Source organism: Vigna unguiculata, chromosome 4 (assembly GCF_037176805.1).
Source record: "Vigna unguiculata cultivar grain cowpea cultivar isolate G323 ecotype 2 chromosome 4, ASM3717680v1, whole genome shotgun sequence".
Taxonomy (NCBI): Eukaryota; Viridiplantae; Streptophyta; class Magnoliopsida; order Fabales; family Fabaceae; genus Vigna; species Vigna unguiculata.
This window is the reverse complement of record NC_140795.1, coordinates 39753712-39779764: the sequence shown is the minus strand read 5'-3', so window position 1 is coordinate 39779764 and position 26053 is coordinate 39753712. Positions and strand designations below refer to the sequence as shown.

Here is a 26053-nt window from a genome sequence, read left to right as displayed (position 1 = left end):
AATTCTTTAACAAACATTTTTCTTCTCTTTCCAAACCATAATAAATTATTTAAAAAAAATATTGATCTAATTGAATGGTAACATGTTAACATTGTTAAAACTTTTTCAAAAAAAAAGTTTGTTAAAAAATATTTTTCTATTATAATATTCTTTTCCAATTTTAAGTTCTCAAATACTTAGTAGATGAAATGTAAATAAATGTACTTAATAAATATTTTAAACTTCTGATTCCTATTTGCTTCTACTCGTTTATGTAATTGTTTGAATTTTAAAAAGTACTTACTAAGAGGGTAACATTGGAAAATGAATTTTTTGTCATAAACAATTATAATTATTTATATTTAAAAAGGTAGCGATTAAAAGCGTAAAAATTGAAAATGATTGTGTAGACAAAAATAGTGAATCCTCTCTATACTATTATTATCTCTACCAATAGTATAGATAAATTAATATACAAAAGTATATTGAAATACTACAAAAAAAATTAAGATAAATATAGTGATTTTAATATGGTGGTTCTCGAAAATTGTCATAAATTGTTTTATAATAACACAATTTTATAATTGTCATATTTTGTATACAAATTATGACACTTACAAACATCATTATTATCTATTATACTATTTACACTTACAAACATCATTATTATGTATTATACTATTTTTCCCAACTGTGCCAATCTTTTTCTCGCTCTCGTACTTCCTTCTCATTTTATTAAAAATTTTCTTACATTTATTTTTTTTTATTACAAAAAACTAATAACCCCTAAAAGAAAAAAAAAATCTCAACATTTTACACTAAGTGAAACACGAAGAGCACAGTCACCTTTGAGCACATTCACCCTAAGGTTGTGTTCGCTTCAATGTATTTCATGTTGCAACGTAAATGGAGAGATGGATCAGCAGTGATAAATCTTGTTCGGTTGGCATGATTTGCAGGCGGGTTTCCGAAAGGATTTGATGGATCCATCCATTTTGGCATCACGCTTATGAACCAGAGATTTGAAGGAGAGTGGTGATAAAAGACGCATTTACCCTCATAAAAAAATATTCACGTGTTTTGCATGTACAGTGCAGGTTCAGCGGCTAGTGAGATTCTCTCAGAAAAAAGTGACCGAGACAAGTATTATAATCTGAGAGAGCCCACCTCAACAATTTGTGGATACCATTCCCGCAATTTACCAAATGCAACATCAATGTCTCCATTCCTGATTAGCTTCATTGAAAAGAAAAAATGTAAGCCAATTACGATTTTAAATCAGCAAGAATATACAACTTGGACACCATTACCAACAATAACAAAACAAAGGACAGTAAAGCTACAAACACAAATTTATACTATTTTTTACATAAGGGCAAAATGGTAAACTCTCTTTTAAATATATTAACTTTTTTTTAATTTATCATATCAATCAAATCACTCACTAACTCTCACAAACTTTACTACTAAATTCACTCCTAATCACCTTTAAATCTCTTAAAAAAAACAACACACCATTCACTTTCAAATTCACCCAAACCCATCCTCTCCCTCTCCCTCAAATCCATCTTTAGAAGTAAACAAAGCCCAAGTGAAAAAGAAAAACACTAAGACCTTTTTGAAGCTTTCACCATTGTCGCTTGGACCACATCAACCATCGCCAAAGATCTTTCTGAAGCTTGTTGCAGCTACTGGAGTAGTACTCAACAAAGATCGCATTTCTCCATTGCGTCAAGTCACAAAATAATAGCAATCGCACTCTGCCCTCGCAAATCATCTTCCTCGCAACACAGTTCAAAGCTCTACCGTTCATTGTCGTAGTTCATCTTGAACCTTCCTCTGTCAAGAGCAAGAAAAAAAGGTATCCCTAAACCCTCAATATGATTCTTTGTTTATGCATTATGATTCTTTAGATGTTATTCAATGATAGCACAAGATACACACGGTTATGGTCGTCCCATGTTTTGTTGTATGAATAATGTTTTGCTCCTTCGAACACCATTTCCTGACATTAGGCATTGATTTTCTACATTACTAATGTACCCTATGTTAGAGAGGATTGTTGCTCTACTTTTTCTAGTCACTATACTCTAGAAATCTTCAAATGTCAAAATCTCAAGGACATTATTCCAGTTTAAATAAATTTCACACGTTATTTCACATTCAAATGTTTTGCATTCACATCATGATAAAAGCTAGCGTTTAATTCATTATGGTAATAAGAACTATAAGGTTCATACACTAAAATTCAAGTGTATCTTGAAAGAATAAACATATTAATGTGGAATATAACTCCATGAAAGATAATATCTAAAATCACAAAAGTCACAACAGCGGTGAAAAAGGCAAAGATAATCAACATAAGCTTCTCATATGTTATTATGATGTCAACAAAAGTATATATACAAGTAATGGTGATGGAAGGACAAAACAGAAATGTAACAAACTTGGTGAGCTGTCAAAAACCAGCGTAACAAACAAGCAAAAGAAAAAATATGCATAAAAAACGTGGTGAAAAAGTTAAGAGCCCCCCTCAAGCTGGGAATGTATATTGAGCATTCCCAGCTTGGAACATATAGTGCTAAAAAGAGCGAGAGATAAAGCTTTTGTGAAAATGTCGGCAAGCTGATGAGAGGAAGAGACAGGTAACAATTTGATCAATCCATCATTTACTCGGTCGCGCACAATGTGGCAATCAATATCAATATGCTTAGTACGTTCGTGAAAGACTTGATTGTTGGCAATTTGAAGAGCAGATTGATTATCACAATATAGTAACGCAAGACGAATGAAAGGGGCATGAAGGTCGGCAAGTAAATATGTGAGCCATTGAAGCTCACAAGTAGTGGACGCAAGAGCCCAATATTCAGCTTCCGAAGAACTCCGAGACATTGTAGCTTGTTTCTTGGAACGCCATGAGATAAGAGATGAGCCAAGATAGATGGAAAAACCAGTGATGGATCGACGAGAATCAACACAACCCGCCCAATCCGAGTCACTAAAAGCCTTGAGTTGGAGATGAGCAGTGGAAGAGAAAAATAATCCTACACCTGGAGTACCTTTCAAATAACGGAGAATACGGAAAGCAGCTTGATAATGTGTGTCAGTAGGGGAAGACATGAACTGGCTTAAATGATGGACAGCATAAGCAATATCAGGTTGTGTGTTGGTGAGATATATGAGTCTGCCAAGTAATCGATGATAATCAGAAGCATCGGGCAAAGGATTCCCAAAAGTAGAATGAAGACGAGTTTTGTAATCAATGGGAGTAGTGACAGGATGAGATGCAAGCATACCAGTATCAGAGAGCAAGTCAAGAGTATACTTCCACTGACAAATATGAATACCAGCAGCAGTGTGGGCTACTTCAATGCAAAAAAAAAACGTAAATTACCAAGATCTTTGATTTTGAAAGTAGAATCAAGGCATGAAGTGATGCGTTGAATTTCAGCAAGATCATCTCCAGTAAGAATAATATCATCCACGTAAATGAGTAAAATAGTTAAATGAGATGCAGAAGATTTAAGGAACAGAGAATGATCAGAGGCAGAATGTTTATAGCCATTATTGAGCAAGAAAGAAGATAGACGTGCATACCATTGTCGACTAGCCTGTTTGAGGCCATAAATGGAGCGCTGTAGTTTACAAACTTGATGAGGATGAGCAAGAGATAAACCAGGAGGGGGTTTCATGTACACCTCTTCATGGAGATTACCGTGTAAAAAAGCATTATTAATGTCCAGCTGTTTAAGATGCCAGTTATTAATGGCTGCAAGAGCAAGGAGAAGACGCACTGTGGTGAGCTTGGCAACGGGAGAAAGTGTCAAGATAGTCAATGCCCTATGTTTGTGTGTATCCTTTGGCAACCAAACGTGCCTTATAGCGCTCAATAGAACCATCAACATTGTGTTTGATCTTAAAAATCCACCGACAGCCAATAGGGGTTTTATGAGAGGGTAAATCTGTAAGAATTCAAGTCTTATTCATTTGTAAAGCAGTAAGCTCAACACGCATGGCGTTAAGCCAACAATCAAACTTAGCAGCTTCATTATACGTCTTTGGTTCAGTGACAGGTGAGATGGATAATATATATTTATGAAATGAAAGAGAGAGACGAGAATATGAGATGAAATGGTTAAGAGGATAACGAACAGCAGCAGCAACAGTACCAGTTGATGGCAATGCACTATGGAAATCTTTTAAGTAAGAAGGTGGATGACGGGCTCTGTTTGAACCAAAAAGGGTAGGAGGAGGAGAATCAGTGGGAGCCGAGGGAGGGTCAAGATCAGAAACAGGATCATAGTGAGGGGGAAGGGAAATTAGGGAGGATAAGGTAATGGTAGGGCAGTAGATGGAGAAGGAGAAGGGGAAGGAACGGTAGGGAAATGGTCTTCATAAAATATAACATTTCGAGATACTGTAGTGGTATGAGTATGGAGGTCATAAAGTAAGTAGCCTTTGGTGTGGGGTTGAAAACCAAGAAAGATGGAAGGATGAGCACGAGGATCAAGTTTCTTACGTTGAGCAGTGAGTGTACTCGCATAACATAAACATCCAAAAATGTGCAAGTTTGTAATGTCACATGCATGTTGATAAAGCTTTTCAAAAGGTGAGACATTTTGTAAAAAAGGTGTAGGAATGCAATTGATGAGATAGGCAGCGTGTGAAAGAGCAAAACACCAAAAAGTTAGAGGGAGGTTGGATTGAAAAAGAAGTGCTCTTGAAACATTTAAAAGATGTTGATGTTTTCGCTCAACAATTCCATTTTGTTGTGGTGTTTCAATGCATGTAGTCTGATGAATAATACCCTTGGAAGAAAAATAATAATACATGAGAAATTCAGCTCCATTATTTGTGCGAATGATTTTAACGAGCATAGTGAACTATTTTTCCATTTGATTGATGAAATGAATAATGTGAGAGCGGGTTTCAGATTTAGATTGCATGAGTAAAATCCAAACATAACGGGTATGATCATCAACAATAGTTAAAAAATATTTGTGACCCAATAATGAAGTAGTGGAGCAAGGCCCCCAAATATCCATATGTAAAAGTTCAAAAGGTTTAGTAGCATAAGACTAACTTAAAGAAAAAGACAACTTTCTTTGTTTAGCATGATGACATGTATTGCAAGTAAAAGTGTGATCACTGCTCAACCAAGAATAGGTATTTTTCATTTGGTGTAGGGTATGGGAAGGGTGTCTTAGGCGAAAATGCCATAAGTCTATGGGAATTTTTGTACAGTGGGGGTGAATAATGGGAGTAGAAACAGAGCTCGCAACCTTGATAGGAAAAGTAGGGTGTATAATCCAGCATTGACATCAATTGTACCAATCTGCTGTTTGCTGGTCATGTTCTGTACAATGCATGAAGAAGGGGAGAAAATCAGTTCACAATGAAGAGAATATACAAGTTTAGAAATTGAAATCAAATTAAATGTGAAAGTAGGAATGTATAAAACATTTCTGAGTTGAAAAGAAGGACTAAAAGAAACAATTCCAGAGTGGGTGGCATAGACATGTTGTCCTGTAGGAAGCTTAATAAGAATGGGGTTAATAGCTTTAAAAAAAGAAAAATGGGTCAATGAAGAGGAAACATGATCGGTAGCTCCCAAATCTAATATCCAGGGAGTGGGAAAAAGTGGTTGGATATTACCTGATGACGATGTAATAGAACCAATATGATTAACATGAGAAGAAGACATAGAAAAAGCGCCATGAGGTGGTTGATTGATTAACTCCAGTAATGCATGAAACTGCTGTGGGGAGAAACGAAGATCAGGATTCTCTGAAGCTTTACGTTGATCAGTGCTAGTGATGTCACCAACCTCTGTCACAGCATTGTTGATGGAAGGTTTGGAATCCGAAAATTTGTAGCCAGGGGGAAATCCATGTTTGCGATAGCAAACATCAATGGTATGTCCTTGACGGCCGCAATGAGAACAAATTTTGTTATTGCGAGAAGGAGTGGATTTACTCTTGTTGTTAGGGAAACCATGTTTGCGATAGCAAACAACTTCTGTATGACCTGGGCGGCTGCAGAAAGTACAAGGAAGGGCAGTAGCAGCATTAATCATCGATTCAGAAGGAGAAGAGAGAATGGGAGCAGCTAGTTGGCGTTCCTGCTGAGCAAAATACGAGAAAATTTTAGAAATTGATGGCAAAGGATCCATAAGCAAAATGTGGGATCGAACATTGTTGTATTGTTCGTTCAGTCCACGCAAAAACTGCATCGCCCTATCTTCGAGTTTACGTTGAGCAAGGAGAGACGAGACTTTGCAAGAGCACTTAAGGTTGCAAACGCAGACTGGTTCAAGTCTGTAATTTTCCATTTCGTCCCAAATAATGCGAAGTTTGGTGAAAAAATCAGTAACGGAAAGAGCTCCTTGCTTAAGGGAAGAGGCTTCATATTGTAACTCAGAGACGCGTATCAGATCAGCTTGAGCATATCGGGATTTTAGATCCAACCATATGTCTTCGGCATTATCCATCCAAAGGATGCTTTGACGAATCAGAACTGAAACAAAATGCAAAATCCATGAAACCACCATGTTGTTGCAGCGTTGCCAAGCATGATGGAGAGGATCTGAAATGGGAGGTTGAGATGTTGTGCCAATGACGAACTCGAGTTTATTCTTGGCGCTGAGAGCCGTTAACATAGAGCGACTCCATGAGTGATAATTAATGGAGTCAAGAAGAGGGGAAACAAGGGCTGCTGTTGGATTTTCACTAGGGTAGAGATATAGGTAATTGTGCACACCAGGTGTTTGAGAATCGGCCATGGTGGAAGAGAAAAGAAGAAGGCGGAGCGTAGCAGAGCCCTTCAAATGAAGGGCTCTGATACCATCACAAAAGTCACAGCAGAGGTGAAAAAGACAAAGATAATCAACATAAGCTTCTCATATTTTATTATGATGTCAACAAAAGTATATATACAAGTAATGGTGATGGAAGGACAAAACAGAAATGTAACAAACTTAGTGAGCTGTCAAAAACCAGCGTAACAAACAAGCAAAAGAAAAAATATGCATAAAAAACGTGGTGAAAAAGTTAAGATAAAAGGTATCATTGTGATACAAAATGTTGATAATGCAGAAAATCTAGCAGCATATAATAATACCTTATATATTTGCTTTATGTTTTTGGTAGAATTGATCATTGGTGCATTTTTGGCTTTCTAACTTGGTCTTTATGTCTTGGTTGTAGAGCAAACGAAGCATATACACACACAGTGAAAATTTTGAATTTTTTGCAATCTTTTATGCCTAAGTTATCATAATACCTGAGGCAAAATTCCCTATTTTGCCTTGGTCCACACTGACACAAGGCCTAATCCCTATCATAATTTTCAACTTTCCGACTATTTTGAATTGTTCGATTTGAACAAAAAGGCTTTTGCCTCGGTTGTCCAAGACCCTAGACATAAACTTGTTATATACTTCAATTCTATTTGAACTCGAGGTAGATAAGTTGGTTTAATGACAGAAAAAATATTTTTAAATTTTTTTTTCTTCATTGAATGGCCTCGGTTGTGTTTGAATCGAGGCAAAAAGGGATTTTATGCTCCGGTTTTACTGTCAACCGAGGCATAAAGGAGTTTTATGCCTCAATTTTCAATTTAACCAAGGCAGAATGACATTTTATGCCCCAATTTTTAATTCAACGCATTTGAAACGTCAAATAAATTTTAAAAACAATTTGTTTAAAAGACTAAATTCAGGCATTTATAAAGACGAGAGACTAAAATGATTCAAAGTTTTCAAGAGAAACTAATTCTAACTTTTACTGAAAGTTGAAGGATAAAAACATATTTAATATTGTATAATATATAGTTTTATCATTAAATCTTGCTCATATGGTTTATAATAAGCTTGATTTCCTTTAAGGTTTCATAACTTCTATATTGTCACCACAATTTCTAGAGCTATACTAGTAATAATGTAATGAAATGGTTAAATTCAACTTCAACTTTCAGCCGATCATTTATGTATTCTATATTATTAACCTTCTTAGCAGTTTAATTCGTTGACTCTCACTCCATGTAGTTTTATTTTGTTATGGAGCATGTGATTAGGTAGATTACTACCTAAGTGCCTCAGATATGCTGCACTATCGCAGCAACTAAATTCTACATAATATTTGAAATTGTTTTACCATTTTTGTCAAAAAAGTTTATCTAAATAATTGACTCTTCGTAGTCTCTTGTCATAATCTTTATAATTGGATCTATCTTATGTTTTAATTTATCTGTTTATTTATTATGTTAGACGTTATAATTCATATTATTTCCGACAATTAAATATGAAAATTTAAAATAAATTATAGGCTTATTAAAATTATTAATGTCATTTTTCAATTATTTTTTAATAGTATGAACTTTTACGTTTTAAATTACAAATTGGTTTTTCATAGTGTACAATTTCTAATCCAAAATTGTTGATCTCTAACTTTTAACCATATTTTAATTTTTAAAATTATGATGTCTTGATTTTTCCACAATGATATGGCTCTTTTATAATAGGGGTATCTCTTTTTATTGGGTTGAATATTTAACCCTTTTATAAAATTTATTAAAGTGGTCTCACTCTCAGTAAATATACTAAATAAATAGAAAGATAGAAAGATAATGGTTGTATTTGAATAAATTTATTAGGGAAAAGATAGTAAAGTACATTTCAAAATGAGAACTTTACTTATTATAGAACAAATTGAAGAGGTTAATACTGCATATAATTATGGATGGAGGTAGTAATAAATCTTCCTATACTTATTGTGCCATTTCTTTATCACAAAAACCAAGGAATTTTGGGTTGAAGAGTTTATATATGAATTTAGTAACAAAAACAGTAATTACATGGTGAGTTCCAACGTAGAAGTGCAGGCACCTAAATAAGGAGTACGTAGAGAAAAAGAGCATAACCCCTGCATAATCACATACTCCAATCCAAAATAGTTAAAGTCGGTGGTAATTCAAATGTTGGGTTAATCTTTTTGCTCAATGCACTTTCTTGACCAAGGATAAAGTGGGGGTCGGTGCTTGGATAAGATTTTCTGAAGTCTACAGTGTAGACTTTTTAATAGGGTCATCATTAGTTGGTTGGGTCCAAAATAACAAGACTCTTCTCTCCAGGAAATCATATAACCTTAAACTGCTATAATCTCAATTAATCTTCATATGACAAATAATTAAGTGTTAATAATTTTTGTTAACATTTTGAAACCGTTAAAGGAATAGTTGATAGATAGAGAAAATGCGAAGATATTAGAATGTGAAAATAATAGTGAATGTATTTTGTAACTGAAATTAGTTATATTAGATGTTGTGTTAGTCATCCATGTTCCCCGACAAGAGAGCATGGTTCAGTTTTATCATCCTTATGGCAGCAAGCTCCTTGACCATGACCTATCAGAGATTCCGCCGTTTAAACATTCAACTTGGGAACACACAACATTCGTCAGATAGGATCTTAAATTTCTTGGCCTAGCTCGAGTATAGTAATGGTTATAAAGAGAAAATTAACACACAATAGTACAAAGAAAGCCTAAAATATGCGATCTCACCGACCATGGCAAGAATAATTTAAGCTCTTTTGCAGAGGACTGAAGGCATGGAGACAAAAATGCTATATTTCGAGAGAGAAGCTCCATGATACGTGGTAAAAGTATCAACATCATGATGTAAAAGTTATAACATGATACTTAAAATTTAGAAGAGTACCACCATGACATGATGCTCAGCTCATTGAATGAATATGCTCCTGTTCAATGCATATAACACAATAATGGTCTTGTTTGTAAACCATACAATTAGCCTGGATATTTCAATAATTAATTTGTCAGGATAAGAACTTAAGATGAACATCACAGAATTGATACAGTGCACAAAATTAATGAATTCCTTACACATTCTGTGGTTAGAAATTAATTATGACATGTTCTGCAATATGATGTTTGATCTCACTAAATTAGCCGTCTGAAAAACTAACCATAGTTACGTACATATATTGGTAGGGTGACAATTTCTACAAAGATGGGAAAATTACTGGACAGACACCACTTCATCCATTTCACTGGCAACATCAGCTATAAATATGCTGCCTGAATCGCACCATCCAGCCAAAACGTCTTTCCCTGAACACTGCGATGTAACAAACACTAATATTGGAAATGATATTTCACATGAGTAAAAGCCGTTTAAAAAAAGATAGAAAGCTACAGAAGAATATATAATCAAGCCAACATTAATGGGCTTGGCAGAACCACAAAATGCAACTAAACTAAAAAAAGAAAAAAAAAAGGTAAAAAAGAAAAGCAGCAAAAAGGTAAAAAAAAAAGCAGCCATATTCTTGGTCATCATGCATGTTTATATCCATCGCTAATTTCCACGCCCCGGTTTCAATCAACCATTTTGCCCTCATATTTATTCCTTTAACACACTTCAATTATTTTAAGAGTTTAGAACCACAATCCTTGAGGAACTTCACTTTGGAATGATTCAACAAAATAATGTCTCAATATGAAACCCAATATAGTAGTTGTGAATTTTTCCTGTTCAGCAAAGAAAGATAATATGTAATAATAATGATGGTACCGGAGGTGCCTAAAGGTATTGCATCCATATAAAAAGGTAAATAAACAATGCATATCCGGTAATAAACCTTAAGTAGACTAGAACGTAATACATATCCACCACCTATATTCATCAATATAACTACATCTGAATGCAACACTCCTGCATGTTCCTTTTTCTTATTTTCCATACCAAAATATTTACACAAGGTAAACGATGTGGACATTAATTTCTGCTTCCACCCCATCAATTGCATTGCATCCATGTTCCCTTGTATTATGTCCACCATCCGTTATTGCCATTCTTTAAGCGTAGTCCCACCTGAGCTTGCCCCTGGGCATATGAATATGAGAAAGATGGCATATACCCTCTCACCTCCATTAATGCATAGAATGTAATGTCCTTTGAGTTATGATCAAAACTTTCATCAGAGAATACTGACGTGTTTCTGTATCTCCTTATATTCCACATTATAGCCCCCCACAAAATCCATCCCATCTCCTTTTCCTTCTTCGAGTTACCTATAACCAAAATTGAAGAAAGTGTTTCAAATCATTTTGTGGCATCAACCACGTTGTACCTACCCACTGCAAGCATTCACTCTATATCTTATGACTTTTGTCACATGCAAACAAAATGTAGACCAAGTTTCTTGGTTCTGTCCACAAAAGGGACACTCCCGACATCCATTTTCAAAGTTAGCGCCTCTTTTGATCTTTCCCCTCACCCATCCTATCACCATCTACTCCTTCTGTCATTTCCTTTCCTCCTTCTATGCATCTGTCTGCATTCGCCTTGAGATGTGCTCCTTTTCATTTTTGTTAGTGATCCACGATTGACCTGGTTCTAAGGACCCAACTTGTAACCCCTCTAACACATCTTGAACATGTAAAATTTTATCAGTTGCAGGCTCTATCCTGTCCTCCTCCCTTATTCCCTCTGAGCATTCAGAAGCCGATGAAGATGTTCCGAACTAATATTTCTTGAAGACATAATCTTGAATAGCTTATAGAATATCACATGGGTTTACCACCATGTGGTGATTGTACTGTGCCTCAGTTGACCGGGCTTGTATGAGAGCATAAACATTCACATTTTCTTGTCTACTATATGTTAGCATCAATAACTAAGTCTCCTAAAGCTTAATTCATGCAAGAGCCATATGTTTGAAGTGTTAACAATGCATGGGTACACTACTTTGAATTGAAATTTAAGTATCTTACAAGAATGGAAAAAGATTGTAGAACTCTTGAATGCTTAATTGCATTGGCTTTGATGATATCATGTCAAAACAACTAAGCATTAGGGAATGAAGAGAGCTTTAATTGACATGATATAAGATCCAAGTGAAAGCATTCGGGAGTTCGATTAGTCCATTCTTCTAAGAAAGAATAACTTCAATATCACGTCAAAAAATAACTCTCCTTAAAAACCCAAAAGAATTGGTTTTTAGTTGTAAGTATTATTGTTAATTTTCTAATCTAAAATAACTATTTTGGATAGTGATGGACACGCAACTAATGTAAGTGATGCTAGAAGTTCAAAAAATATGAACACTAAGATGTAGAAGTATAACCGTATCGATGCATGGTTGGTAAGTAACCCAATTTAAGTTACAAAAAAACAGAGAGTAAATTTCATTCAAATGGAACAGTGTGCCTTTTAAGAGAGAATTTTGTGAAAGCAGATTCCAAAGTCACATTTAGATTTCAGCTAGATACCACAATGGAGTCAAGTGACAAATCATAAACAAGTTATATACAGACCTTACTAAAGCCTAGCCAATTTGAGTCTCCTCGAAACGAAAATATTTTGGCGGTGTCTTTCCATCGTCCACAAAAGACCTGCATTGGTTGCTCGAATTGAATGAAGATCATTTCGAGCATAGCATGGATATGAACAAAAAATATAATCCAAAAAAGGGTGTCGTTAAGGAATAAAAATAGCATTCGTTATTCATCTTAATTTACTCAATGTATTAATTTTTTAAAGGAATTAAATGATTCTATTGTCATTTAGTAATTCTATTTTTTTATTCCTTAGCATGTTCTCTAAAGGGCATTAACAAAACCCATTCTGAATACGCTCACAATGGTGAGTTGTAGAATTTTAGTTTAAAGAGTTGTAATATCATTTCTACACAAAGTAGAATACATTTGATACACTAAATTAACACTTTCATTTGTGCATGAAACAGCCAGGTCTAAAAGACTCTAGTAATACATCTAAAGCCAATTGATAAAATCCAAAATAAACCAGTTGCAGAACAGAAAAAAAAGTTCTTCAAACATTTGCTTTCCTATTACAATCTCTAATATTATAAAGCCCTATCCTGAGTCAAAATACATAAGACAGTTTGGAAAATCACATTTCACCCAAACAGTTAAAAAACGTGCCCTTGGAAGTCTATTTCAGTAATGTTGCTAATATATATATATATATATATATATATATATATATATATATATATATATATATATATATATATATATATATATATATATATCTTAACAAACTAAAAAGTGCTACTGCTAAATAAGTAACTCTTAAATATTTAAGCCAACTGCAAAATTACTTTTGTTCACCTCTAAATACTTTGGAAAAAATGCTTTGAACAAAAGTTAATCCAAACAAGCCCGACATATTTCGAAGTACAAGATAAAACATTATGGAGGCCAAGTTGAACATTGGTGGACAGCAAGATTATTGGATAAATTTCTGCTAGATTCCCATGGCAAGAGTTCATGCCGAAGTCATTGCCTTGTCGTGTATAATCTTCAAAGTTGACCTCGGTGGTATAAAACAAAATTTATATTTTGATGTACAGGTCTCCATCCTCAATCTACTGTCAACTAGTCTTTTCAATATTTTTTTGACGCAGCTCATTAGATGGATCCCTCTAGAGTTTACACATCCTCCACACACTTTTCATTTTCTTTGCCTTATTATTTTGGTTGACAATAGCAATTATACATTGATTAAAAAATGAGAAAATTTACCTCATAATCAACCCCTTGAATATAGATGCAGTCCGGGTCTATTGTTGAGAAAGCCAGTCCTGTTATCTGCAGTATCAATGAAATCAATTACAGTCATCTGTAGCAGCAATAATACAACAAGTAACACAATAATAACATCAACAGCAACCTTATCCCACTAAGTAAAATCAACTTAAATGACGTGAAAATAAGAAATTAGAAATTGGCATAGGATAACAGAAGCTATTGAAATTAGTGTTAACTTGAAATTGACTTCCCTATGTCGGAAAACAAATTTAAGTTCAGATTATTGAATTCGAGAAAAGAGAAGCATAATTTGGTGTAAACCATGAGTTTCAACTACACAGGAAACTCAGTAAAAATACCACACATAAATAAAGGGCGTAATGTGTATCCAACGAAGCTAGATGTAAAGGGCGTAATAATGCATGAGGCCAATACACAAAGAATGAATGAATTCAAAGGTGCATCATTCCATACATTATCTGACTTCCCCTTGTTATATCTGAAATTAAGATGATAATGTGGTTTAGAAAAAAATAAATAAAACCCCAAATTAAAGAATCAGATTAGTTTAGCAAATCAATTATTTAAAAACTTCAAAACAATATGTAATTGCCCACAATATTACAATTTCTTTAAGAAACACTCTTTCAAAGTGGGAAACAAAATTCTTCTGAGAGATCAAGGCTAAAAAATAGTTAAAACTGACCTCGTATTTTGAACAGTGCACCCATCTAGACAATGCCGACCATCTATATCAAAATGCATTCAGCTAAAGATTAATTAGGGCGAAGTAAAAGTAAAAAAAAAAAACAAGGAAACAGTTCTCATGGCTTCTATAGAATCTATACAATATTTACATTGGTTAAATGATACTGACAGAGTCACAGAATAAAATGACAAGCCAATTTTTTATAGGATTTTTCCTGAAATCAAAAACAGCAGCTAACCTGCGAGGATCATAAATAGTCACAGTACGATCAGCTCCTCCCACAGCAACATTGCCATTGGAAGAAATAGAAACAGCATAAAAGATGTCACCAGGGATGCCACAAACCCGATGTGCACAACCACCATTTTCTTTCATTCTCAAGTCCCATATTGACAGCTGAAATTATATTAACAAGTGTATATAAATATAAACAAACACGAAGCATAAGGCAGAACTTGTTATAAATCACGAAACAGAAGCATAGATACACGTGAAGACAGACAAACAAAAAACAATAGTGGCCCATCTAGTGGGACAAAGGAGGGTAGACATATGCAGTACTATCCCCACAAAGAGATTATTTCCAAGATTTCAACTTGTGGCCTCCAAAGTCACAACCTTACCATTGTGGCAAGTCTTACTTCGCTTTCAAACATTGAGACACTCTATTCTAAAAATTTAGAAAACAGAAATGCATGTGCATTTAATGTGCTAGTATAAAAGAAAAAAAAAGGTTGAGTGAAATGAAATTGGTACATGACTAAAGCACCCATGTCTTATCTTAGAGTTTGGGTTTGAGTCTAACTCCAAAACCACAAAATTGACTTGTAAAACAAGAATTCCACTATACTTATATACACCATTTGGCTCACTACTAGTCAATGTGAAACTAAACATCATTCTTGAGATTTCAATCTAGGCAACTCACAAAGAAACTGCAAATTAAGCGAGTAAGAGGTGACACAATTAAGGCAGGTTTCCAACATTTTGTTTTAATCAAAAACACTGTCTAAAGAATATTACTTCTTGCCACAAAAAAAGAAAACAACTTATGTATAGCTTGACAGTTAAATGAAACTTTTGGAAAGATTCCCAACCAAATGTTATTATTAAAACAATAATACCTATCCAGTTAATTAGTCGTTGGTAAGGTGGTTAAATTGTTTGTTCTCGTTGCACTTTTGCAATTGTTGAACAAATAAATCTAGAAAAGAAACCAAATTCAAATGCCATTATTATGTTTTTATGTCCAACTATTTGATAACGTTATTCAAAAGGTTAAGCTGCAACATATGTTGTGCTACTTGCATTCCTTGTGGCTGCACTGCGAAATTTGGGGCAGGAGAACTCAGATGGGCCAATCAATGTGGCGAGGAATAATAATCCTGTCATTGTCTTGTAAGGTTGAGTCAAGATGCTTCTTCTCTTTCTGCGAGGAATTCTTGTGAAGGAAGTAGTGTGACTTTTAATTTGAAACGGAATTCTGGATGGAATAAAATATTTTGAAATGCTTTTCTCTTTTCCCAACTATATTTCTCAATCCAGAGGATAAAAAGCATGTGGTCATCTTTCATCCAATGCTTATATTTCTTGCAATCTTTCATTGGAGTCACCAAATAACAACATTTTTGCGGTGTTGTTGATTGATTTGTGTAGTTTGATACCTCAATTTGATTAGCTCAATGTCTTTGAATAATTTCTTCTTTAGTGATTTGGTAGGAACAGTAGTACCAGGAAGAACCTAAACGACAAGGCTAGGATTTGAGCAACAAAAATAATGTTCTTCGAAGGTCTTTGCATAACATCTCCCTCAAAGTGATATGATTATTGAAAGGAAGAATTCAATTCAAGAAGATTAACCAGAAACGGAGATGAAGATAAAGGAGAGGGTGTTCTGAAGAGTTTAGAGATAAAGGAAATTAGTTTTTCATGTAATAAACCTTTGTTTGGATATTTGGATGGCTTAGTTACACTTCTTTCTTGTTTAGATACAAGGGTGGGGAAAGGAAGTGTTTTATCACTCCTTCCCATGTCCAAGCTTCTCTATATAAGGAGAGTATATATCAACTTTGGCCACAACTTTGATCATAAGAAATCTAGAGTGATTTTTGTGAAGAATGAGTCTTTTTTCTTTCTTAGAGTTTTTATCTTGAGCAGAGACTCAAGTGGCCATCCTCCTTCCTTTGTTTATCTCATGGTGAGCGGGTGCATAGGCGTGACTCAAAGTTCGATGATGAAGCTTCTAAGTGTACTTATTCTTTCTAGAAGCTAATTTATCCCTGGATGAACCACAGTTAGAAGCCATGTTTTTCAATAATGACGAGCAAGAAGGACGAAGGACTTAGATTAATATTAGAAAGTTATTATTTTGCTTTACAATGATGATAAAGAATGAATGTTTCTCAAAGTATTTCTTTTTTGTGAGACTCTTTTATTAGTAGGATTTCTTCAAATTCGCTTAGCTTTTATGAATTTTGAAACTGAGGTCTCCTTGTACTTTTGCTTATGAAACTTGGCATTATATAAATAAATAAATTTATTTTCATATTTAATAATATTTAACTTTTTTGTCATATTGATCATATTTTCTATAAATCTTTTATATACAATTCATGTCTCCATGTCACATGATTTTTAATTCAGTTGTATCACCGGATCCATATCTTAGATCGTGTTTCCCGGGACATGCCAAACATGTGTCTAGTCTAATATATAAACATAACGAGTCCAGATTCTCTATTGGTCTTTTTGGTGTTATCCTCTGCTGAGCATTAAAAATACATTATGTTGGTATTTTAAATATTTTTTTAATATATTTTAAAACATCAATATTAGTGGTAATCAGTGTATTATGAAGACACAGTAGAGAAACAGCACAACAAAAATCAGCAGAGAATCCAAATTCAAACATAACACCAAAATTGAGTGTCCATGCTATACAATTTGCAACAAATAAAAACATTGAAGAAACATTAGTCAACAAATTTACCTGACTTCCTTCCGTAATAGCTAATGTAGAACTTTGATCTCCATTAACTGCATTTTGCATGAAGTTTAATGAAGTAGGGTACCAAAGCCTGAAAGGACAAATGAATTAAGGGAAAATTTTCAAAAAAAAATATAAACAGAAAAACATTTGTCAACAATATTCCTGTTGCTTTTAGGGCATATTTGTCAAAATCATGATTGCCATCTTGAAATAGAAAACCATTTTGTTTGAGAGAATTCCAAAAAAGTGAAGGAATGTTCAAAATAGTTATAGTGATTAGAGTGTCCTTGGAAAGAATGAGTCATAGGAAATAGTTCAACTTTTTATCATTATGTTTAGAGAAAATTACACTAACACCTACATTTTGTCAAATTTCTCCTAATACCCCTCTCTTGTCAATTTGAAGGGCATTATTGACATCTTTTATTCATTACACTAAACTTAATTACTTAAAAAATATTATATCATATACCACTATAGGGAAGATTGATGTAATCATTAAGAAGGAGGGTTTTGTGTTATCTCAAGAAAACCACACAGGGATTTAAGTGTAATTTACTCCTGTTCTCAACGTAAACAATTTACTATTTAAAACACACACACACACACACACACATATATATATATATATATATGAAGGATAATGAATACAATAACTCAAGTAATCCACGCAACCCTTACTAAATCTTTTCCTGGACACTTCTCAAGTATGTATCAAATGCTTTCGAGGTGCATGTCATCAATATTACATCAGCCACATGGAAAGAATTAGAATGTGAATGAATAGTGGAAAGTAAATATTTCCACAGAATTGAACTGGAAAACAGAAAATAAAAACCGCTTACGGTCGTAATGTGCGAATGTGCATGTCTTGATCATAAATATCAATGGTCTTGCAAAAGCTACGGGCAACAGCTGTCTGGATAAAGTAAAAACTGAATGAGGTACTTTAAGGGTTTTCCAAAATCAATTCTGTAAATGGAACCACCATCAATTGTACTAAAGTGCTTACCGTAGACCATTGGTTTGGGCAAAAGCAGAGCCCTGACCAACTGCCTTCCCCAATACCATTATCATGAGGCAATGCAGAATATGTTAGCTTATCAACATCTGCAGATATGTCCAACAAAACTAAGGCAATGATTCAGTGATAACTTAAAAGATGAATAAAATTAAAATCTCGGAGAAGGAAAATGCAGACAGCTAAAGTTAATTTGACAAAGCAGGTTGATTATATCAACACTGTCATGGACATTAGGCAAGTAAATGGCTATGGTGATTTCCTTCACAAACTTAATTGGTCATTTCCCTTGGCATCAAACTATCTGTAGAATGAACAGCTAGGATGCTAATATGGAAACCCAGGCTTCTTATTTTAGTTATCAGAAAATTATCTCACATCAATATGTCAACTTTACGTCAAGGGTTCTCGTGTCAAATTTTCTGGAGGAGTCTTGGGGGGGAGATTCCACCTTTTAGTTGGCTATCCAACGCCTTTAAATGGGTGTGACTATAATTTTCTAGAAAAACATCATAATCAAGTGCCAGTTGGTCGACTTCAAATTATATTTCAAGTTAAATTTAATTATCTACACAGGGAAAGCCAGAATGGTTAAGATAAAAGAAAAGGAAAAAGAAAATACCTTCACCAGATGCATCTAGTTTAGACACAATGAGATGACCATATGAATCCACACTTCCCAACATTACATCACCACAGCCTAAAATCATAGCAGGTTAAAATATAGAACTGTTATATCCATGCAAATTTTGATGACAGACACAGTGCGGCAAAACAAAAAATTAAAGAAACACTCAAAATGGAAAAGTCACTTACTCTCCACCTCAGCAAGAGCAATACTCTGAATTTCTGAACGATGAGGGCATCGGTTGAGTAATGAAGAGGCAATAATCTGTAAGAGACAACAATATGCAGACTTATTAAATTAATAAATAAGTAAACATTTGCAAAGATCAAGCACGTAGGATTTTCTTTACAAGACTATATATACCTCAGTGTGTTCAGGTATCAACAGGCTATCTTTTCCTTCATTGACTGAAGACTCTCCCAAAGCAATCTAGAGAGTAAATATAAACCAAAGTTAAGCAAAAAATACCCAAAATAAATCAGAAAAATGATATTTTGTGTTTTAGCACAACCAAGTTTACTTAAGTATGTTTCGATGAATTTGTCGATGAACTTACAAATTAAAAAAAAAAAAAGGTAAAGCAAATTGAATTCGTCTCTCATAAGTTAAAATAATATTTTTGCGTAAGTTCTAATCAGTTTTTAAAGAAGCTAAATGAGATAGCTTCTATATATTGGCTCGTTCGTAATCTAATATTTATTTTCTGACACTAGATAATCCTACTCGTGTCAAGTAAGATCACATCCGTGATAAAATTCTTCATTGTAGTATTTAACACATCTGTGCACATAGGACTCAAACTCGAGATTACTGATTAAGCTAGAAAATTCATGTACTCCAATAATGCATAGGCTAATTTCAACTAATGGGAGAAACTTATCCAATTTTAATGTCTTACTTTCTTTTCTGTTAAGTGCTTATTGAGAAATTCATCCAATCACGCCCTATCTAACAAACACAATGAATTTCACTAGAACAAGAAACAAACTCCATCCCAAGTCTCTATCATAATTATTAAATACCATCCAAACCAAATAATTCAATTAGATGCATTTCCAAACTTTCTGTCTTTTGTTCTATCGATGGTTTCCTTACCAGTGTCATTTCACCACTTCAAAAACCACATCACATCAAGAAAGGGGCTGCTAGCAACAAAAGTCTAAAACTGAAGCAAAAAAAAAAAAAAAAATACTAAAATTCCACATTTCGGGTAGAGAAAATGAAGAAGGGGAACATACGTGGAGCTTATAAATGTGGGGACCGGAAGCTATGTAGACAACACAAGAACGTCGATCCTCACTAACCTGAGAAGTCATCACAAAAAAAATAAGTTACAGTGATTGAAAAAGGGATAAGAAAAAAAGATAAGAGAAATGGTAACGGTAATGGTACTCACACGAAGTGCAAGGCGAGTGCATTGAAGGCTTCCGGGAGAAGGGTCGTCAATCAGAGTGGAAGGAACCACTGCTTTCTTCAAACACTTAGCCTCCAACATCTCTCTCTTTCGAAGGTGTTGGCGCTGTGCGTGTGTTTGTGCTAAGGTTCTGAGTTAGCCAACACGAGAAACTTGGTTTGACTTGGATGGTGAGAATCAGAAGAGTTATGTGCTGGATTCAGCGTCAGAATGTTCTGAAGTTCATTCCTGCTGCTACCTCTTGAATTTGGCTATTTATTCCTACGAGTGTGAACAAATATTCCATCCAAAAAGCAATCCAAGTGAACGAATGAAAGTATAAGCATTTAGGGAAGAAAAAAACTGAACTGGAACTCTATCTGTAAATTAAATTTGTTTTTGAGTTTATGCTCGTAATTTTTATTATATTATTCTATTTTAATATATTAAAATTCAATACTTAGGAATAAACAATAAATATATATATATATATATATATATATATATAAAAGTATATATATAAGTACAAACTTCACATTTTTTTAGGTAGATTTAATCGGGAATGACAAATATATTTATATTTGTGATAAAATTTGTGATGAATAGTAAATTTATTATAATATTATATCTAAATTATATTATATAAATATCATATAAAGAGATTTTGGTGTAGACATTTTTTTTCAAGTTTATCAATTTTATCCTTGACCGTTTTTTATTTTCATTTAACCGTTTTTTTATTATTCAATTTTATTTTTAAATTTAACCATTTTTAAAATAAAATAATTATTTAAAATAAAATATTATACACAAAATAAATAAAAAATAATAAAACATATTCATATTTGTCTGATAATTTTATTATTTTTTTATCATAAAAAGTGAACACTGTTATAAATTAAAACTAGTAAGAGATAGAAGAATCGAGAATAAAACTAAGAATAAATAATGAGATAATAGGGGACAACTTTTCTGAGTATATTAATACTGATGGGAAGAGTCTTATTTATAGATATAACATGTATCCCATAAAGGAAACAAATCAACTAGTTAATACAAATATTTATATAAATATGAGTATCAATCATATCAATCATATCAATCATAACACACCAGTGTCTATTAATAAGAGAATGTGTGTCTTGTTAAAACCTTACTAGGAAACACTCTTTGTATAAAAAATTATAGTGAAGGAAAAAAAGTACAAAACTCTGTATTTTTTAATACAATATTGTTTATCACATATTTTATTTCTCCCCTCATGTAAACTTACATCATTTAGGTCAGAGAGTCCAAACTTGTGAATCATTTTCTCAAAAGTTCTTATTGGCTAAAACTTTATAAATAGACATGTCATATTTTCACATGAATGAATTTTTTGCATATCTATATCATCCTTTCAATTGAACAATACATTATTGTCTTCATATATGTTGATTCCATCTTTGTCGAGACAGTCACAAGTTTCTTGCACATGTTGAATTATAAACATTAACCAAACATATTCACAACTTTCCTCGTAATTATGTATGATTAGACGATGTTGCTACTATGGTTTGTTTCATATACCATCATGAAACCATTGTGCTACCACATGTGAACAAACATCTTGTTTGTGATCAACCATTGTGGCATTGGGAGAATATGTAAAATAACATGCATATACATAATCCATTAGATCCAATTTTGAATCATTTAGATAAAATAATTTCCTATTCGTAGTACCCTTAAGGTAATAAAGTATATTTTTTACTCTAATCCATTGTCTTCTTGTAGGTGAAGAACTATATATTGCTTAACAAATTACAGCAAATGCAATATCACATCAAGTATAATTAGCAAGATACATGTGTTCTTATAACACTAAGATATGGTACTTCTGGACCAAGAAGATCTTCATCATTTTCTTGAGGTCTAAGAAGAACATTTATCAACATCTAACAACCTCACAACTATTAGAGTGCATAATGGATGTGACTTGCCCATTTAGAACATTTTACACACCTTAAATATATAAGGTTCTTGATGTATAAAAAACACCTTTATTTAAATACTCAATTTCTAATTTCAAACAAGACTTTTACCCTTCAAAGATCCTTCATCTCAAATTATTTCTTTGAACGATCAATTGCCTTTGTGAGCTCATTAGGAGTTCCAACAATGTTTATGTCATCTACATAAACAACAATTATGGTAAATTCATTCTCGGATCTTTTCATATATATACAAGGACAAATAAGGTCTTTTTTATACCCTTCCTTTAACAAGTACTCACTAAAACGATTATACCACATATGTCTTTATTGTTTCAATCCATAAAAGGACTTATTCAATTTTACTGAATAATCCTCTTTAGAATTTACCTTGTTGGGCAAATAAACTCCTTCAGGGATTTTCATATAAATATGATTCTTAAGAGAACCATACAAATAGGTTGTAACATCATCCATAAGATGTAAATGCAAACTTTGTTGTGCAACTAGGATAATCAAATATTGCAATGTTTTTGCATTCAATACTAGTGAATATGTCTTTTCACAAATCAATATCAGGTTTTGTGAAAAACCTTGAGCAACCAATTGTGCTTTATATCTAACAATTTCATCATTCTTAATTTAATTTTTACGCAAAAATCCATATGTACCCAATGGGTTTGACACCTTCAGGTGTGCAAACTATAAGTCCAAAAACCTTTCTTTTAGCAAGCAAACCTAGTTATGCTTCTTTGCATATTTTCATTTTGACAAATCATTTCTTTGTCGACAATCTTCAATGATTATTGATTATTGATCCTTATTGTCATTTATAGCCTTCATCGCTATATTATATGTAAAAGTTTTGTCAATGTTGACTTCATTTTGGTTCCATATTATATGATTCATGACATAATTTATTGAGATCTCATCATTTTCAACAATTTCAGGTACCTGGGGTTCTTCTGAAATCGAATCATTAATTATGTCAAATGAATATTTTGGGATTTCAACCTTTTCGATTAGGTTATCTTGCATTTTAGCTCCATTTCTCATTCAAAAGTTTTTATCTTTGGAACCAATAGGCCTACCACGCTTCAAACATGTCTTTGGAACTAACAGGCTTATCACGCTTCAGGCGTGTTATGAATTAATATCAAATATACTAAAAGCATTAGCAGCTGGTATATATGATTTGATTACCCTTTTTGTCAGTAAGAACATTTGGTAATTGATTGACTAATTTTGTAAATGAATTATCTTTTGAACTTCTAGTTCACATTCTTTTATATGAGGATCAAGATAAGATAATGATAATTCATTTCAACCAATATTCTTTTTCAATTGTTTTTTTTCTCCCCCTAATGTTGGAAAAACTTATTCATCAAAGTGACAATCGAAAAGTCAAACTTTAAATAAGTCAAATTATTGGTAGTTCAAAATATTTTATTATTGAGGGAGAATCATATCCAACATATATTCTCAATCGTCTTTGAGGACCCATCATAGTCCCTTTTGGTAGGGAAATTGAAACATATACACCACACTTAAAAAAATCTTACATGAAAATATTAGGTCACCGACCAAAAACCAACTGCATAATAGATTATTTGTGATAACTTTTTGCTTTATGCGAATCAATAATGCAACATGCAAAATTGCATATCTCCAAGTAGCCATCAAAAGATTAGCTCTCATAAGTAATGGTCTTGCAACCAATTTTAGACGTTCTAGTAATGATTTTGTAAGTCTATTTGAGTATGAACATGTGTTATTGGATGCTTAACTTCAATTCCAATTGATATACAATACTCGTGAAAAGCATGAGATGTAATTTCACCAGTATTATCAAAACATATTTTTTTAATTAGATAATCTAGGAAGTGAGCTCTTAATTGTACAAATAATTTTGCAAATACTTGATTAGGAGTTGATAATAAACAAATATGTGGCCATCTAGTTGATGCATCAATCAAAACCATGAAATGATCCACATGGTGGGTATATTGGACCACAAATATCATCCTGCATTCGCTTTGAAAATGAGATTGACTAATTTCTAATTTTTCTTCTGATGATCTTATTATCAAATTTCCTTTGTGAACGTATAGTACATGAGAACTCATTGGTATGAAGAAGTCTTTTGACTCTTAAATATGCGTCCACATGAGTTTTTCAACCCTTTTTTTTCCGCATCATAATAACTGATCATGCCAACCAAGGAATTCATTGTGATTTGTAAACTTCTGGTTTACTTTGAGATGCATTTTAATTGTATTGATATATGTGTAGTACAAACCATCCAACTGGTCATGTCAAACAAGACATTCACATTGATTCGTAAACTTTTGGTTTACCATGACATGCATCTCAATTGTACTAATATATGTGTAGACCATGAGAGAAGTTTGATAATTTCTCCAATACATTTTTTTTTTCAACTCAATCGTAGAGATATAAAGATATTTCATATCTTTTTCATTGTTTATCTTAATTAGAAAAATATCTTTGAAACTTAATAAGTTTATATTCAACTTCTTGGTAGAATTATAATAGCTCTTTCAGATAGCCTTCACATATATTTATAGTACTATAAATAATACTAACATTAATGTCTCGCATCACCAAACAAGAAAAAACTTTATTACTCTTGAGAATTGTATAAGTTGTTGCACTATTAATAAGACACATATCATCACCATTGGTGTTAATGCCAACATTCATTCTTCATATAAACATAAATATCAATATGAGAAAATCCTTTTCTTTTTAACACTCTCATAACCAATGAGGTGATTCTTGCTTCCATTTGGTTTAGCAAATAAAATAATAATATCAAGATGAGTACAAATATTTACATAAAGAGTATTGAATCATATGAGTATCAATCATACGAGTAAATGTATCAAATCAATAAATAATCATTAATTCATAACAAACACAATTTTTTACTTGTATTTTTAATAGATATTCATGTTGTCCTATTTAATTAGAGATTTTATTGAAAGGGTGAATGAGCATAGGTATCTTAATATTCTTTTCACCGATGAATACTTTCTATTTATTAATAATTATTAATGAATTTTATTTGAATTTTTTAATTCAAATAAGCAAAATACAATTATTAATAAAAAATCATACATTTTATTTAAAATTTGATTATATATATATATATATATATATATTATTTAAATTAATGAAATTTAAGTTATTTTGTAGAGGATTAATTTTATTAAAATTTATATTTTGTCTTAGTTTATTTAAATTATTAAATTTATTTATATTACTATTTTATTGAGTAATTTGATTTGAATTGTGTTTAAAATTTATTACATTTTATTTAAGTTTATATTTTAAATATTTATTTTTAAATAGTTTTATTTAAAATTTGAAAAAAGAATATAAAAATATTTACTGTATACATAAATTATGGATTACACCAAAATTGTGCAAACTGACATAATATTAGATTTGTAAACTTGTAATGTCAATCGTTCCAATACAATTTAAGATATTACTTTATTTCATTAAGACCTTAGAAAATATGATTTATTACTATAAATAGTATTTCATATTATTTTTCCTTACAAATTGTTAAAAAAATTGTAAGAAAAAACTTTTCTTTTGTTATTTTTTTAAGAATTTTAATTGATACATAATTTTTCATCGATAATTATTTCTTATAAAATTATAAAATTCGTAAGTATTTTTTACGAAAAGTGTTTTATACAAGATATTTTGCAAAAAAATTGATAGCAAATTCTTGCAAATTATTCTTCACAGCAAA

At 32.5% G+C, this 26053-nt stretch overlaps 2 protein-coding genes across 3 annotated transcripts; both read right to left on the bottom strand.

The window, feature by feature from the left end:
• Window positions 1-2499: 2499 nt before the first annotated feature.
• LOC146887154 (uncharacterized) lies at window positions 2500-6760 on the bottom strand. Its single transcript, XM_085672047.1, has 5 exons — window positions 5576-6760; window positions 5262-5335; window positions 4132-4369; window positions 3374-3941; window positions 2500-3341 (listed from the first exon to the last, which is right to left on the bottom strand). The coding sequence occupies exons 1-5, from the start codon at window positions 6758-6760 to the stop codon at window positions 2500-2502; spliced, it is 2907 nt and encodes a 968-aa protein (XP_085528173.1).
• A 2923-nt stretch (window positions 6761-9683) lies between these two features.
• Window positions 9684-20646, bottom strand: LOC114181411 (uncharacterized). Of its 2 annotated transcripts, none has more exons than XM_085672155.1 (13): window positions 20297-20646; window positions 20139-20204; window positions 19264-19329; window positions 19089-19164; window positions 18895-18972; window positions 18264-18382; window positions 18097-18170; window positions 17252-17339; window positions 14501-14658; window positions 14260-14302; window positions 13548-13613; window positions 12315-12392; window positions 9684-10116 (listed from the first exon to the last, which is right to left on the bottom strand). In XM_085672155.1, the coding sequence occupies exons 1-13, from the start codon at window positions 20393-20395 to the stop codon at window positions 10018-10020; spliced, it is 1110 nt and encodes a 369-aa protein (XP_085528281.1). In that variant the 5' UTR covers window positions 20396-20646; the 3' UTR covers window positions 9684-10017. The 2 variants fall into 2 exon arrangements, with proteins under 2 accessions (XP_085528281.1, XP_027923663.2); XM_028067862.2 differs by having other exon boundaries at window positions 18264-18361; window positions 20297-20644.
• Between the last annotated feature and the right edge of the window lie 5407 nt (window positions 20647-26053).

What these genes read in the sequence shown, in the direction of transcription:
- LOC146887154 (XM_085672047.1), bottom strand. Translation starts at nt 6,760, where the DNA reads ATGGCCGATTCTCAAACACCTGGTGTGCACAATTACCTATATCTCTAC. An exon ending in ATTTGGGAGCTACCGATCAT is followed by an intron (nt 5,336 to 5,575) that starts GTTTCCTCTTCA and finishes TGCATTGTACAG; the next exon opens with AACATGACCAGCAAACAGCA. An exon ending in TTTCAAAATCAAAGATCTTG is followed by an intron (nt 3,342 to 3,373) that starts GTAATTTACGTT and finishes GCATTGAAGTAG; the next exon opens with CCCACACTGCTGCTGGTATT.
- LOC114181411 (XM_085672155.1), bottom strand. Translation starts at nt 20,395, where the DNA reads ATGTTGGAGGCTAAGTGTTTGAAGAAAGCAGTGGTTCCTTCCACTCTG. An exon ending in CTATTACGGAAGGAAGTCAG is followed by an intron (nt 14,659 to 17,251) that starts GTAAATTTGTTG and finishes ATATAATTTCAG; the next exon opens with CTGTCAATATGGGACTTGAG. An exon ending in ATTGGCTAGGCTTTAGTAAG is followed by an intron (nt 10,117 to 12,314) that starts GTCTGTATATAA and finishes GTTACATCGCAG; the next exon opens with TGTTCAGGGAAAGACGTTTT.